Genomic DNA, 17,323 nt, shown 5'->3' on the forward strand with positions numbered 1-17,323 from the left:
GACCTCTATCATATCCCCCCTCAATCGTCTCTTTTCCAAGCTGAAAAGGCCCAATTTTTTTAATCTCTCCTCATACGCCAGCCGTTCCATAGCCCTAATCATTTTTATTGCCCTTTTCTGAACCTTTTCCAAGTCCAACATATCTTTTTTGAGATGGGACGACCACATCTACACGCAGTATTCAAGATGTGGGCATACCCTGGATTTGTATAGAGGCAACAGGATATTTTCTGTCTTATTATCTATCCCTTTCTTAAGGATGCCCAACATTCTGTTTGCTTTTTTGACTGCTGTTGCACATTGAGTGGATGTTTTCAGAGAACTATCCACAATGACTCCAAGATCTTTTTCTTGAGCAGTAATAGCTAATTTAGACCCCATCATTTTATATGTATAGTTGGGATTATGTTCTCCAATGTGCATTACTTTGCATTTATCAACATTGAATTTCATCTGCCATTTTGTTGCCCAGTCACCCAGTTTTGAGAGATCCTTTTGTAGCTCTTCGCAGTCTGCCTGGGACTTAACTATCTTGAGTAGTTTTGTATCATCTGCAAAGTTTGCCACCTCACGGTTTACCCCTTTTTCCAGATCGTTTATGAATATGTTAAATAGGACTGGGCTCAGTACAGACCCCTGGGGGACACCCTATTTACCTCTCTCCATTCTGAAAACTGACCATTTATTTCTATCCTTTGTTTCCTATCTTTTAACCAGTTACCAATCCATGAGAGAACCTTCCTTCTTATCCTATGACTGCTTACTTTGCTGAACAGCCTTTGGTGAAAGATCTTGTCAAAGGCTTTCTGGAAATCTAAATACACTATATCCCCCTTGTCCACGTGCTTGTTGACCCCTTCAGAGAATTCTAGTAGATTGATGAGGCATGATTTCCCTTTACAAAAACCATGTTGACTATTCCCCAACAAGTTATGTTCACGTATGTGTCTGACAATTTTGTTCAGTACTGGGCAAACAGGTTGAAACTATAGTAAAGAAGTCAGGCTTACCGTCCTGTAGTTGCCAGAGTCTCCTCTGGAGCCCTTTTTAAAAATTGGCGTCATATTAGCTATTCTCCAGTCATTTGGTACAGAAGCTGATTTAAAGGATAGGTTACAGATGACAGTTAGTAGTCCTGCAAAATCATATTTGAGTTCCTTCAAAACTCTTGGTGAATACCATCTGGTCCTGGTGACTTATTACTGTTCAAGTTTATCAATTTGTTCCAAAACCTTCTCTAATGACACCTCAATCTAGGAGAGTTCCTCAGATTTGTCACCTAAAAAGAATGGTTCAGGTTTAGGAATCTCCCTCACATTCTCAAACATGAAGACCGATGAAAATAATTAAATTTAGTTTCTCCACAATGGCCTTATCATCCTTGAGTGCTTCTTTAGCATCTCGGTCATCCAGTAGCCCCACCGGTTGTTTAGCAGGCTTCCTGCTTCTGATGTACTTTAAAAAAAAAATTGCTATTACTTTTTGAGTCTTTGACTAGCTTCAAATTCTTTTTTACACTTCATTTGCCAGAGTTTATGCTCCTTTCTATTTTCCTCATTAGAGTTTAACTTCCACTTTTTAAAGGATGCCTTTTTGTCACACTGCTTCTTTTACTTTGTTGCTTAGCCACAGTGGCTTTTTTTTGGTTCTCTTAAATGTATACCCCAAATTAAAAAACACAGAAGTTGAGCCTCCATTATGGTGTCTTTAAAAAGTTTCCATGCAGCTTGCAGGGATTTTACTCTTGGCACTGTACCTTTTAATTTCTGTTTAACTGACCTCATTTTTGTGTAGTTCCCCTTTCTGAAATTAAATGCTATAGTGCTGGGCCACTGTGGTGTTTTCCCTGCCACAGGAATGTTAAGTTTAATTATGGTCACTATTAGCAAGCGGTCCAGTTATATTCATCTCTTGGACCTGATCCTGTGCTCCACTTAGGACTAAATCAAGAATTGCCTCTCCTCTTGTGGGTTTCAGGACTAGCTGCTCCAAGAAGCAGTAATTTAAGGTGCCAAGAAGCTTTATCTCTGCATCCCTTCCTGAGGTGACATGTATCCAATCAATATGGGATAGCTAAAAATCCCCCATTATTATTGAGTTTATTTTAGTAGCCTCTCTAATCTTCCTGAGCATTTCACAGTCACTATCACCATCCTGGTCAGGTGATCTGTAACGTATCCCTACTGCTATATTCTTATTATTCAAGAATGGAATTACTATCCATAGAGATTCTATGGTACAGTTTGCTTCATTTAAGATTTTTACTTCATTTCATTCTGCGCTTCCCCCCACCCCCACATATAGTGCCACTCCCTCACCATCACGACCTGTTCCGTCCTTCTGATATATTTTGTACCCTGGTATTACTGTGTCCCATTAATTATCCTCATTCCACCAAGTTTCTGTGATGCCTATTATATCAATATCCTCATTTAATACGGGGCACTCTAGTTCACCCATCTTATTATTTAGACTTCTAGCACTGATATATAAGCATTTTAAGAACTTGTCACTTTTTAGCTGCCTGCCATTACATGATATAATTGAATGGGACTTTTTTTCCATTTGACTGTTTCTCATCATATCCTTCCTGTATTTTACATCTTCAATCCTCTCCTCCTTATTAGGACATAGGGAATCTCCATTTATAGATCCACCCTTAAGGAAGGATCCATAAATCACCATCAAAAAGTTGATGGTGAGAAAGCAAAGATTATGAGAATCAATGGCACTCACGAGGAGCATGAGCATGAAGAGAAGGAGGAAGATGCAGCAACAGTTGAGGAGACAAGAGGAAGTGAGGAAAGTCTTGGGCTTCTAGAATAAGAGAGGCAGTGGGGTGTGTTTGAAGGCAGTTTGAAAGGAGCCAGAGGAGAGTAGGATTAAGAAGAAGAAAATAATCCCCATCTTGTATTATCATCCAACAGAAAAGATAAGCAATAGAATACACAGATGTTAAGATTCTGAATGGTTGTTTAGCAAGATGCAGCATGTAGGAAGACAACAACAATTTTGTATCTAATGCATGTGTCAACTAATGTCAAATTTCAAGGTTAACAGTTAAATGAATACACTTTTTAAGGAACCTTTACAAATAAGTCCTTGATAAGATGAAAAATATGCTAGTCTCCAGCCAGTAAGTCTCTAACAAGGGTGTGCTCCCTTCACAAGCATCCTCCCATGGTTTGCCAACAAAACAAAACCTTTGCATGTCAAAGATACATTTTTCTGCAACAGGACAGGTATTTGATAAAAAACCAACCTCAGACAGAAACAAGTAGGATTTGACAGAACAGACTACATACATGAAAGGAACCAGAATGTTACTTTTCTTTCTTTACCCCACTCTCTCCACTACAGCATGGTGTAAGTGAGTAATTTCCCACAAGTTGATCCCCCTTTCCACCATCCACTCAAGAGGAGAAGTGGGGTCTTCTCCCAGCCTTGCTCTCATCCATCCTGAAGCAGGAAGGAGGACAGTGCCTCCCAGTCCATCTCAAATTTCTTAAACCCACTGCAAATGGAAGCGGAAGCAACAGCCTCCTCTGGGTCAATTATCCTCCCCACAATGATCCAGATTGGACAAGTATTGCCCTGAAGACTAGATGGAATCTAAATATAAAAACTACACTGGTTCTCAGTATTCTGCAACTGAATCATGCATTCAGAACAATTTAGTTTGAGGCCCATAACACTACACTTAAAACCCCAACAGCTTGGACCAAAACTACAGACTATCTAGCCCCTTCCTTAGCATGAGAACCACAAAAGAAATGAGAAAGTAGCATGGAGTATCCTTAATATGAGGTGGCAGGTTCATTTTGGGTTGCATATTGTTTTTGTTCATTTTGATTAGCATCCAACTGCAGAGTTGAAACCAATGTCTTGCAGCTAATAATCGTTCAATGTCAAGGCATTATTCAGCTTAGAAAAATTATAAAAATAAAGTTAGCCAACAAGAATATATTAATAGTAGGAGAGGGAGAGATCATTAAAGACTAAAAATAATAATCAAGGTTTTGCAATGATTTGAGGTTGCTCCCCATGACGGGTTGCTCCCCATGTTTGTTTAAATAAAAATAAAAAAACCTTCACTCATTCACTTTCTTCCTGATACCATGTTCCTTAGCATGGAGGTAGAGAGTGTGTCCGTGGAATGTAATGTCCAAACAAGAGATTCTAAACACATGCATTTATAAACCATTTCTACCATGAAAACAGAGTCACCTCCAGTATGCCCCTAATGTGCAGAGTTTGGACTGTACTGTGTGCAAGGTCTGTAGCATGATACAGAGTTGAGCTAACTCAGAGTTTCCCTTAACATGCTAGCAATCCAAGATTGTGCTGTTCCCCAAATTATTCTTCTTCATACCAGTCTGACTGGATAAGTAGAAGAGCCAAAATAGCTGAGGAAGAGACCAATCAGATCCTGCAAAACACACATATGACATGCCAGATCATTCTTAACGGAGGCTGACTTTTCCATCATTAAAAGACTGCTTCCCAGCAGTGCTCACTGTTTTATAAGCAGAAACTAGATTATCCCTTTTAATACTTATCACAGTCACCAACTACCTGAAATAAGTAGCTATGCAAAAATAGGTCTTAAACTAAGCTTAAAAATATAACAGCAAAGTCCTAAATAGTATCTCTTTACCTAGCTGACCTTATAAATAAAGGCTAAAACTTCCTAATTCACTGACTTCAATGGGACCACCAGTATCACACAGGCAAGAAACCAAAAGGCTCAGGAAGCCACATGGATGTAGTATAAAATGATTCCCTGTCTAAGACCATATAGAATCATGCAAAGCCTTGCTCTGAAGTTCTGGACAACTCAATGTTGGGAGCAGATCTCAACTGTACAACAAATGAAAGTTTTCATTTGTCATAGTACTTATTGAAAACTGGTTTCCCATGTGCTTCAACAGTAGAAGGTTCATATCACTATAAATATATCTCCTCTTTCAGCTAGTGCACAGAACATTACAAATGTATGCTAAGACACACCTTTTAAATACACAGCCAAAAACTCAGATACACAGCCAAAAACAAAAATTAAGGCAAAAATGCATAGAGAGCTGAGCGAACAATTAAAATTAATCCAAACTGAGGTTGATTGGTGGTTCTCTGTTGGAAAAATACTAATGCTATGGCACAAACTTGGGAAAGAATGGGGGAAAAGTGTTCATCCAGCCCCAGTGGAAACATGGGGGGATGAGGAGGGGAATGATCACTCAAAAAAAAAAAAAAGGCAGATTTCCTGCAGGACTGTTATAGAAAGCCTACAGAAATTCCAAAGTAGCCAATATATAAAAATGCATAACAAAAACTTACCAAAAAACTGCAGTTATCCACTTCTTGGAGAAGGAAGGAACCGCATGAAAGAGGTACAAGGGGAGGTGGAAGACGGGTAGCTGAAAATTCTTAGGGTTTGTCTACACAAAAAATGACGAGCATAGCTGTAGCCGAATAATTATTCTGGTTAATTTCCCCATATAAACAAGCCCTTATTCCCCATCTGTTGCCTTAAATGGCAATCTCAGGTGAAAGGGATCAAACTGCATGAGCAAGTCAAATCTCTCTTTTGTAAGTAGAAAAACCCAGACCCCTATCAGTAGCTGCAGCTTTAGTACTATATACAGGGATGACAGACATGAAAGTCTTTAGATATTTAGAAGGCCCTAAACATTGTATTTCTCTTTGATTGAGGTTTTCAGAGAGCTTAGCACAGAGGTGGGCAAACTACGGCCCACGGGCCACACCCAGGCCACGGGACCATCCTGCCTGGCCCCTGAGCTCCTGGATGGGGAGGCTGGCCCCCGGCCCCTCCCCTGCTGTCACCTCTCCCCCACAGCTGTGCGGCCAGCACTCTGGCCTGCCACTCCTGTCAAGCAGCAAGGGCAGCGTGGCTAACTCCAGCCAGGCAGTGGGGCTGCGAGCTCCTGCTGCTCTGAGCAGCATGGTAAGGGGGAGGCGAGTGGGGGGGGGGGGATGCAGTCAGGGAACAGGGAGGGTTGGATAGGTGTGGGAGTCCGAGGAGGTGCGGGGGTGGGCAGGGGCGTAGACAGGGGTTGGATAGGGGGTGGGGTCCTGGAGGCGGTCAGAGGGAGGTTCGGGAGCAGGGGGAGGTTGGATGGGGCGGGGGGGGGGAATCAGGGAACGGGACGGTTGTATAGGCGTGGAAGTCCGGGGGGGGGCTGTCAGGGGACAGGGAGGGTTGGATGGGGGCAGGATCCCAGGGGGCAGTTGGGGTAGAGGTCCCAGGAGGGGGCAGTCAGGGGACAAGGAGCTGGGGGGTTGGATAGGTCAGGGCATGGGAAGTGGGAGGGGGTGGAGGCCAGGCTGTTTAGGGAGGCATAACCTTCCCTACCCAGCTCTCCATACAGTTTTGAAACCCTGATGTGGCCCTCAGGCCAAAAGGTTTGCCCACTCCTGGCCTAGCAGATTTAGACATATCTTACATTAATTTCAATGGAACATATGTCCCAAAATTCCCTACACTGCTTTGAAAATTTCTTCTTCTAGACTGTTATATTGTACCCATCACAGTGGTATCCAAACCCTTTATAAATCTTAAGTGTTCTATGCAAGTGGTGTATACACACACACAGTTTTTCCGTCTCTTCCTATATAGCAACAGCTAGAATCCACTTCAGTTTCTCTCACTTGTCCTTCTATTCTTCTCTCTCATATAATAGCAGAGCACAGCTTATTTATTTACACACACACACACACACACTCACACGTCCACTTTTTTTTAATATACATAGACAGACATGAATGACTGTCTCTAGAAGGAAACTGAGTCAAACAGAGGAGTCTTGCATTTTGTCCAGAACATGGTCATATTCTTATCTTCAGCTATTCTGGCAGGAAGTTCCACAGGCTGAACTGTGCTGGCTTCTGAACAGGCTCATCTCCTACTTATACTAGTCTTAAACTCTCAACAGTTGGGGTGTCACTCAAGAAGATCTTCAACTCATGAAGTCAAAGATGCAGAAAGGAAGGTGGTGTTTGAGATAAAGGTTCTCAGTAAACTGGGACCAGGCAATGATCAAGACCAGGCCTTAGAACTTGATCCAGTCTTTGATGGGCAGACAGTGCAGCAATAGATGATGCGGTTCTGTCAATCTGTGTGTCAGCAAATGGGCTGCTTTCTTTTATACCAGCTGTATAGTGTTTGTGGATGCATTCCCCAAATACAGCACATTCCAAATTGAATTACTGCGGACAGATCTAGGTCTGACATTAGGATTAACAGGTTTCTGAACACTCCTGTGGTTAGATGTTGATAGATGTTTGGCTATCTGTGTGTGGTCCCTCTGTGCCGCCCCAGCCCTGCGCAGACAGCTGGCACAGCAGACTTTGAGCCCAGTGACCATAAGATCCATTAAGAGATGAAGGTACCCAGCCAGGTTTATTGTTGGCAAAGCACGGTACTAGTATCCTGCAGACTCTACTGGGCCACTAATACATGTATGCCCATAACAATGGGTCAGCTTAGTGAACGGCTTATATTTTCTTATCATTAGGAGGTCTATCATCCTGTAATCCTGACTTTTCAAATGAAAGGAAGACACTAAGCAGAGCAATGAGCTTCCAAAATTCAAGTCTGCAAACAAAACTCAGTGCATAAGCAATGCCCAAGTCTTGCTGTTTGTTCCCAGAGCTCAGAAACAAGTACTGCTATGAAACATTACAGTCACTGAAGAAGCAGCACACGCTGCTCCCAAGCAGCAGCAGCACGACGCCATTCTGGAAAGAGTTCTGTCCAGCATCCTGTTCAGAGTTAATGTGGTGCCTAGAAAGGAGTACTAAAGAGTAAAGTAGGACACGAGGTCAGGGGAAGAGATCCTCCATGATCAGAGACTTCCTTCTCCCATCAACTTCCCCAATTGGAGACAATTGAGAAAAAAAAGCCTGTTAGAACTGTTATCCTGTATTTAAACACTCTTTCCTCTCTGTGTTAATACAGGATGTTAACTCCTGATAGTACTGCACTAGAGAAAACTATTCACCAACACAAAAAGCTAATATCCTGTATACAGTTTTCTCCACTTTGTATCCACAGACATTGGCTGAAATGTACTACAAACTGTACCCAAGAGATACTCCAACAATGTACTGTTTGCTAAATATTTCACAATCCAAACCAGCAACCTAGGCCAAACTTTGCATTGCAGCTTAGCTATCACACTGCTGAGGAAGCATTTTTAAAGTACTGCACAGAGGTTATGGGCATAAACACCACTAATATTATGTATGATTTCTGCATGCACCTTTGCAAATCCCACCTCACTCAAACCCATTTGTCTATTTCTCAACTTCAGCCTCGAATCGACAGAAGCCACCACAGATCTTGCAGGTGTGCCTTTAGTTACAACTCATGGTCCACATGCAGAGGGATCACCAACTGTTCTCTGTAGCATACTGTCTTTTGGAAAATGTCTCATTTATTGAGTCTTTTCTTTATGGGAAATTTTTGCTTCTCAGATTGGCCATAATCAAAGCTAATTTATTTAAATTGAAGTGTAGGGCTCTGAAATCACACACACATTTGACTTTTCATACATTGTACACAACTCCAAAGAGTCACCCAGTTTAGATTCTTACCTCTGTGTCACACAGATAGTGCATTATCTCAATGTTGTTACTATAATTAATTGACAGGGCAGCTATGTTTTGAGGATGACATTATTTCATAAATGTTAAAAGGCTAGGGAAATATCTACTGCCCACAGAAGTCCATGACAATTGAAAACCCAGACAAATTAAATGTAAATCACAGTATGCCGTTTAAGCAGCTATCAGCACATAAAAACCTGAATATCGTTTCTCTATAAATGCCACTGAACAGCAAAATAAGAGTTTTTCCCTGCTTGTCACTTCGTTAAATTCTTCCTGTTGTCCTTCTTAGGGAACTGTACTTTGAAGGGAGAACATGACTAATTATGTATGTGCTGTCTTCAAAATGTGTATTGGACTCAACCGAGAAAGTTTTAAAGTAAGATTGGTTTTGAATCTTTTGAAAATAACTGCTAAACCATCAAGAGTTTTCAACAAGCCACATGTTCTTGTATCCTTTGACTTCTCTTCCCTCTAACCTTCTTTCTCCCTGTCCCATTTAGCCCTGTGCTGTGCCTAAATTAATCATAAGTACTCTAGGTAGGGGATCATGTCCCCCAGCCATCAATTCCTCAACAGTGTCATCTCCCAACCATCTTCCCTCACTAACATCCACCCCAACAGTGCTATCTTCCAACCAAACCATCCCTCTTCTCACAAAAAGCTGTCAATGCACCAGTTGAACCCACCCACCAACCTTCTCAATTAAAAGCCCCAATCCAACCACATCTCCTTAATCTTGATGTTGTTGAGCATATGGAGGGGAGTGGGAGTTAACAGACATGGGTTCTACTCCATCCCCAGTTCTGCCACTAACACTTTGACGCTCATGAAGCAAGCCACTCAACCTCTGTGGCCACTTCTCTCAAATTATAATTACCCCACTCTATAGCTTCAGTTCTCCATCTGTACAACAGAGATAATACTTCCTTTGTACCACCCTTTGCCTGTCTTGTCTATTTCGCTAGCAAGACAATCGCCACTCTGAGGAGCTTACAACGTGTATCTACAGCATCCAGCAAAATGGTGACCCCAAGCCTAATCGGAGCCTGTGTGTTCTACTACAGCACAAATAGTAAGAGATATCTTCCACCGAATCCTAAACCGAAATACCAACAGCCATACAGAGCAGTCTTGTAAGCAGCCACCCCCCACAAAAATTAACAGTCCATCAGCCTGACCTCACTGAAGAACCTAAACCTTCAATATATACTATCAATACACCACTATCACATTTACCACCCACGCATATTGTCTGGTTATATTTCATTGCATTCAACCATCTGTTAATTAAAACTTTGCCTCTTATAGCGGACTGAGACCTGCTGGAAGGTTTTGGATCTATTAATGATAGGAGTTGTTAATGCTTTCTTATTTAAAGGAAGATTGCCACCAGCTACAGCAAGGCCCTGCCTCAAGAAGCCATCTTACTGTTAATTGTTATTACTACAAATTAACTTATAATTTTTGGAAAACTACAAGTACATCTTTATCGCCACCGTTCATATTTCCTACTGATCTGGTTTTAGGCATTGGTCTGATACACTTGCAATTGTTATTCACCTTCCAAGAAAGAGAACAAACAAAATCAGCATGGACTTGTCTATCAGCAGGTTTCAATACCAGTGACCAAGAGATTGCCAATTCCCCTTCAGAATCTCTTTAGCCCTTTAGTGGGTTCTTTCCTGTCCAAGAGACAGAGCCCTGCAAATCCATGCATATCCGCTTTAAACCTGCAGGTGCGGATATCCTCAGACCATTTTTACAGATCACAGATCGGCTGCAGATACAAATTTTGTAGCCGCACAGGGCTCTACCAGGAGGTGCTAAAGGATAACGAAGAGTGCTTACTCTTTCTCCTTAAATGCCATCTCATATGTGCAGTTATAAATGGCTCAACATAGGTAAGAAGAAAGCAATGCCAAATATGTAAGGGGAAGAATTTAGGCACTGGACAAGAGCTGTAAGTGCATTCTCTCTTGGGGATACATGACTGACCTTTGCTGATGTGTTTTACATTTTGTAGCGAAAAGGGCTCTATCACTCTTTCTGGATGCTTAGGTAGCAATCATGGCATTTAGTTTTTCCATCTAAAATTTGCTGCAAACCATTCTTTTCTCATGTGGATCTCACCACAGTGATCTCTGCCATTATAACGTAACAGTTCGCAATTGCAACATGCTGTATTTGAGCACCTGGAAACTTCAGCTAGGCAAAATGCTCGTCTCAAGTGGCATGAGATACTACTGCCACATACAACCAGTTCTCTGTAACCAGTTTGTTAAGTGGAAGACTGGACTCCGCCTGTAAGTAACCTACAAACACAATATGACCCATTATTTCAGGGCTTATCTCTACAGCAAAAATGCATTGTATTAGAAAACATTAACTCACCCAATGTACAACACTAGCACTGATGAGGATAACCATGTTTAAAGTCGAGTTAAGGATAAACACAGCCAGCTAACCATTTTAAAACACAACTATTCTTATAAAGCAGTCAATGTAAACATACTGCACACACTACTTTTTCCCCAAAGTAGGCGAGCTCTCTCCTGGTGCCCTATAACTAGAACTATGATCAGCTGGGCACTTACTGTCACCCTCCCAGGGCTGAATTCTTGAGTGCTAGGCACATTCCCAAGGGGAAGCCCGTATCTCTGAAACCTGCTCCTGGCCATTACCGGCTAGGGCCCAAGTGCAATGAGCATCAGGTGAAAACGCCGTGATTTGTTCGGTCAGGATTCATTAATTTGTGGTCCCGGTGACATCTGCAGAGGCGACACCTCGGGGAAGAGAGGAGATCTTCTGTAGGGGGATGCAGGTGGAAAGTCCTACCGAGTCTTGTTAGGCACACAAAGGACAAGCAACAGGCAGGAACGCCGCCCCCCGGGCTCCAGCCAAACCCCAGCTGCCCAGACAACCCATCAACGCCTTCCAGCTTCCCCCAACGCCCGCACCATCACCAGCGCCCTCCCCCCCGGAACAGCCTAGGTGGCAGTGGGGAAGGGCGTGCCCCTGCCCCCCGGCCGCACTCACCACACGAAGTCGTTGCTCTTGTCCTCGTACGAGTTGAGGAGCCCGTTGCAGAGCGGTGTCAGCAGCGGCCTCTTCCTGCTCCCGCCGCCGCCTCCCGACGAGGAGCCGCCGCCGCCTCCCGACGAGGAGCCGCCGCCGGGCCTAGCCGCCCCCGCCAGCCGGGAAAGCCCAGAGGCCGCAGCCACCAGCACAGGCCGCGCGGGGGGCCCCGCGGACGAGGAGCAGGAGCCCGGTGCCGACGACGAAGAAGAAGAAGAAGAAGCCGAAGTGACGGCGGAGGCCGCGGCGCCCTGCCCAGCCGGGGTAGGGTGCTGCTGCGGCGGCTGGCGGCTGCCTGACATGCCGAGGCCGGGCGGGGGAAGCCTCAGCGCATCCTACGCGCTGCCGCCGCCGCCGCCACCACCACGGCGGAACAATAAAGTTTTGTTCAAAGCAAGCACCGCCCACCCGACGGGGCCGGAGCCGCGCGCGCAACTTTATCAGCACCCCCCGCAGCGGCAGCAACACGGGCCAACGGAGGAGCCGGCCTTGTTCAATCTTTATTGACAGGCCCCCTGCGGGAGACAGCAGGCCGGGCGGGGGAGTGAGGGGGACGCTCCGCAGCCACCGCGCACGCGCGGACTGCGTTGGGGAACGGGGTTCCGCCGACACGGGGGGGGGAGAGAAGGGTGGCGCGTGCGCAGCTCGCCGAGGGAGGGGCCGAGTGGGGGGCAGTTGACAGTGGCCAGGGTTGGCTGAGAGGCTCGTTACCCTCGATCTGCCCTCGCCGCCGTTCAGATGGCCCGGGGGGGAGGTTGTCTGTCTGTCTGTCCCAGACCCCACTCGCGGGCCACCCGTCGCCTAACTCCCATGCTGGCCAGCAGCTGGGCAGGCAAAGGTACTGGCAGGCCCATGCCACCCGGCCAAAGAGGAACTTCCCCAGGACAAGGTCCAGTGTTGGCGGCGGGGGTCAGCCCCAACCTCGGGCAGTGAGTGGGGCGAGCCCCCCGGGACTCCAACCAGCATAGCTCCCCCGCTCCATCCTCCTTGTCCACTGCCTCCCCCGCATGGTCGTGATGGAGGAGCAGCAGGGCCAAATTGGAGTGGGGGTGTGGCCCCCTGCACCTCGTTGCAACACCACTTGCTTAGATTTGGCTTACCCACCTATCCTGACGGAGTGGTGCTGGGCTGATGGAGAGGAGCCAGGTCAAAGTCGAGTGAGGTACAGAGTAACCTGTCACAAGGGGTCACGACACCACTCAAATTTGTGGCAACTGTTGCCAGCACAGAGTGCCCGAGGCAAGCAACAGCTGGGTTTGTTGCCCAGTGTGCGTCGCACCAATGACCACAACGGTGTGGAGAAGCATTGAGATTTATTTGGAGGTCCATAAAGGGCACAGGGAGACTGAGCTGTCTCAAATTCTGCAGCAGCGCATGCAAATTTCAGTATACATTTTATACCTTTGCCTACTTTACTACACAAGCTTATGCAACCAATTACCTGTTGCCCCGTACAATACCGTAGCCAATCAGCTAAAGCAGCCAGTTGTGTTTTTCCTCAGTAGCATTGCCCAAGCCTTGCCTTATTTGGGTCTATTTGTTACTGGTTTTTGCTAAACATTTCTGCCTTATCTATATATTTCCCAGGCCAAAGCTGGCCTTGGCTGGTGAGCTGTGTGCAAACCTGTCTGTTTGTGTGTTAGCTTCCTCATAGTTGTGCAGGGTCACAGAAAGTTCAAGGAGCAGAGGGGCCTCAGTTTATCTGGGCCTAGAGCAAGAGGGCTTCATCGACACTCGTGGTCTTCCACCCTCCCAAGTTACCTAGTGTAGTGCCCAGTGTCACCAATACAACTATAAAAATTACAGTGTGCGTTAACACAGTTTCCTCAACAACCATAGCCCACTATTTTCTTACAGCCTCGTCCACGTGATGGTGGCACAAATGGTAGACCTAGGGGTCTGTACCCACCTTGAGCAAATCATTTAGAGCCTGATTTTCAGAGATGCTGAGCACTCATTGATTGATTTCAGCTGGAGCAATGGATGCTGGCCAGGGTTATTCAGTTTATCTGTACATCTAGTGCTTTACATATGGAACTGTCTGTAAGGAGAAACTGACTAAAACATGATACAGTTCTGTGGTGACCTAGAATCCTATTTTCGACGTCTCCGACTCAAGGAATATTTCCAACACACCTCTGAACAACATACTAACCCACAGAGACCTTCCTACCAAGACTACAAAAAGAAGGATTCTGGGTGGACTCCTCCTGAAGGTCGAAACAACAGACTGGACTTCTACATAGAGTGCTTCCACCGACGTGCACGGGCTGAAATTGTGGAAAAGCAGCATCACTTGCCCCATAACCTCAGCCGTGCAGAACACAATGCCATCCACAGCCTCAGAAACAACTCTGACATCATAATCAAAAAGGCTGACAAAGGAGGTGCTGTCGTCATCATGAATAGGTCGAAATAGGAACAAGAGGCTGCTAGGCAGCTCTCCAACACCACTTTCTACAAGCCATTACCCCCTGATCCCGCTGAGGGTTACCAAAAGAAACATTTGCTCAAGAAACTCCCTGAAAAAGCACAAGATCAAATCCGCACAGACACACCCCTGGAACCCCGACCTGGGGTATTCTATCTGCTACCCAAGATCCATAAACCTGGAAATCCTGGACAACCCATCATCTCAGGCATTGACACCCTGACAGCAGGATTGTCTGGCTATGTAGACTCCCTCCTCAGGCCGTAAGCTACCAGCACTCCCAGCTATCTTTGAGACACCACTGACTTCCTGAGGAAACTACAATCCATCAGTGATCTTCCTGAAAACACCATCCTGGCCACTATGGATGTAGAAGCCCTCTACACCAACATTCCACACAAAGATGGACTACAAGCCGTCAGGAACAGTATCCCCAATAATGCCACGGCAAACCTGGTGGCTGAACTTTGTGACTTTGTCCTCACCCATAACTATTTCACATTTGGGGACAATGTATACGTTCAAATCAGCGGCACTGCTATGGGTACCCGCATGGCCCCACAGTATGCCAACATTTTTATGGCTGACTTAGAACAACGCTTCCTCAGCTCTCGTCCCCTAATGCCCCTACTCTACTTGTGTTACATTGATGACATCTTCATCATCTGGACCCATGCAAAAGAAGCCCTTGAGGAATTCCGCCATGATTTCAACAATTTCCATCCCACCATCAACCTCAGCCTGGACCAGTCCACACAAGAGATGCACTTCCTAGACTGTACGGTGCTAATAAGCAATGGCACATAAACACCACCCTATACCGGAAACCTACTGACCACTATACTTACCTATATGCCTGCAGCTTTCATCCAGACCACCCCACCCCCGCTCTCCTGCTGGTAATAGCTCATCTTAAGTGATCACTCTCCTTACAGTGTGTATGATAACACCCATTTTTTCATGTTGTGTGTGTATATAAATCTCCTCACTGTATTTTCCAGTGAATGCATCCGATGAAGTGAGCTGTAGCTCACAAAAGCTTATGCTCAAATAAATTGGTTAGTCTCTAAGGTGCCACTAGACTAATACCCCTGCTACTCTGAAACTTGACTAGAATTAGTCTGTTTCACTTAGTTTCCTTTTGCAGCCATCACCATGTGAAAATAAATTTATACTAAGAAATAACACCATTTTCCTTCTGCAAGATCTGTACATTGGGAGACCAGTAAAAAGTGGGGGACGACACCAAATGAGAGTAAAGTAGGGAAAGTGCAAAATAAAAGCAAAAGAAGAGCAAATGAGGAAAGAAATTCAGAAGACAACACAGCCACAGTAAAAAGGTGATTTTATGTGAAGGGGGGAAAGATTAAAAAAAGAAAGATATACTCTAACAGTACCATTTACTTTTCACATCTACTCCTGCTCCTCCAAAACTGAAGATCAAGACGCAGAACCAAAATTTACAGGCTGAGAGCAAGCAACTAGTAGAATGTCTGTAACCCACCTTGCTCCCAAAGTTCCTATGAATAACTTTTAGATATTTGCATTGATCCCCCCCAAAATTGAAGAGGTTGAAAACAAAATAGTATCTTTGAAGAATGTTATTGCAGTGAAATAAACCAATCAAAGCTAATGCATGTGCGCAAGTCCACCCATTACTGTACAAGATAACTAGCCTTTGCAGCATATATATATAAACACCATGGTTGTGAGTAAGGATTGAACCAAGCACTGTCAGTGTCAAAAAAACAAGTCTCTTCCACTTGAGTTTAAGATTTTCTCTACTTACGCAGGTTTCAGAGTAGCAACCGTGTTAGTCTGTATTCGCAAAAAGAAAAGGAGTACTTGTGGCACCTTAGCGACTAACCAATTTATTTGAGCATAAGCTTTCGTGAGCTTCATTTTTCCATTGAATGCATCCTATGAAGTGAGCTGTAGCTCACAAAAGCTTATGCTCAAATAAATTGGTTAGTCTCTACGATGCCACGAGTACTCCTTTTCTTTCTATCTATGCAGTGTACTTTTGGCCATGTTCGTCCCAGGATATGAGACAAAATAGATGAGGTAATAACTTTTATTGGACCAACTTCTGTTGGTGAGAGAGACAAACTTTCAAGCCACACAGAGTCCAGACCTGAAGAAGAGCTCCGTGCAGCTTAAAAGCTTGTCTCTGTCACCGACAGAAGTTGATCCAATAAAAGACATTACCTCACCCACCTTGTCTCTCTAATCTTCTCTAAGTGTGAGATAGTAATGGATTGTACGATCACTGTGACCAGCCTCCAGAGGGTGCTATGATCAAACGCATTAGGCCAGTGTACTGCACATGCATTTATGGTAATTGTATACGCAAATCAGACAAATTACCCTCCAAACTCCACATTGGCATCTGTAATCATTTGCATTGTATATGCAACTGCAGTAAATGCACTCAAAATTGAGGGTACACCTTTGCAGGAACACATGTTGGATCATATTAAAGAAGTTCTATATTAAAATCACAAATGAATTTGATTCCCCATAGTTTAAATTCCAGGGTATTACTAATTAAGAGGTCTCTTGGTTTTTGGTTCTGTTTCTCTCCCTCTATGTGTGAAACTTGCAAGCTGCTAATTGTGTTAGTACATTCTAAGACAGAGTCTGTTCTCAAAGCAATTCTTTGTAACAACAACTACTCACACAGAGAGAGACTCAAAGCAATACTCTGTAACAAAAGAAAGAGCACCCAGAGACTCCCCGCCCTTTTGTTGTATTCATCTCGCTTTGTTAACAATTGTGATTAAAATAGAGATAGAGGGTGTATGTGGATGGATGTTTGGTGTGGATAATAACTGAATGATCAGGGAGGTGCCAGCCTAAGAATCCAGTGTCCAGCGGCTGAAGCAGGCGTCAAGTGGAAATAACCAGAGGACCCCCAGAGGGCAAACTGGAATCCACCCAACAGCCTCAAGAATGGGAGAACCAAAGAACAAGATAACATCTGGCAGCACGGAGCCATCAGGAATGTGCCATCTGCTGATTGATTCAGCAACAGCATGATGAAGCAATTCCCATAGACTGGCATAGGAAGAAATTCCTATAAAAATGGACTCTAGAAAGTGAGAACTTTGGGGTCTGATTCTGCAAACCAACTTCCAGGAGCATCAGATGTGCATCGACAAGGCCCTGCTCCCTCCTCATGTCCAG

The 17,323-nt window shown here is 44.6% G+C and overlaps 1 protein-coding gene across 4 annotated transcripts in view; it reads right to left on the minus strand.

The window, feature by feature from the left end:
• COP1 (COP1 E3 ubiquitin ligase) overlaps positions 1–12,061 on the minus strand; it is a 224,126-nt gene extending 212,065 nt beyond the window's left edge. For all 4 annotated transcript variants that reach the window (XM_077824025.1, XM_077824024.1, XM_077824023.1 and 1 more), the window contains exon 1: positions 11,668–12,061. In XM_077824025.1, the coding sequence (XP_077680151.1) occupies positions 11,668–12,008 (341 nt within the window). In that variant the 5' untranslated portion in view covers positions 12,009–12,061. The remainder of the gene's footprint in view (positions 1–11,667) is intronic.
• Positions 12,062–17,323: the final 5,262 nt, after the last annotated feature.

This window comes from Eretmochelys imbricata, chromosome 8, assembly GCF_965152235.1.
Source record: "Eretmochelys imbricata isolate rEreImb1 chromosome 8, rEreImb1.hap1, whole genome shotgun sequence".
Classification (NCBI taxonomy): Eukaryota; Metazoa; Chordata; order Testudines; family Cheloniidae; genus Eretmochelys; species Eretmochelys imbricata.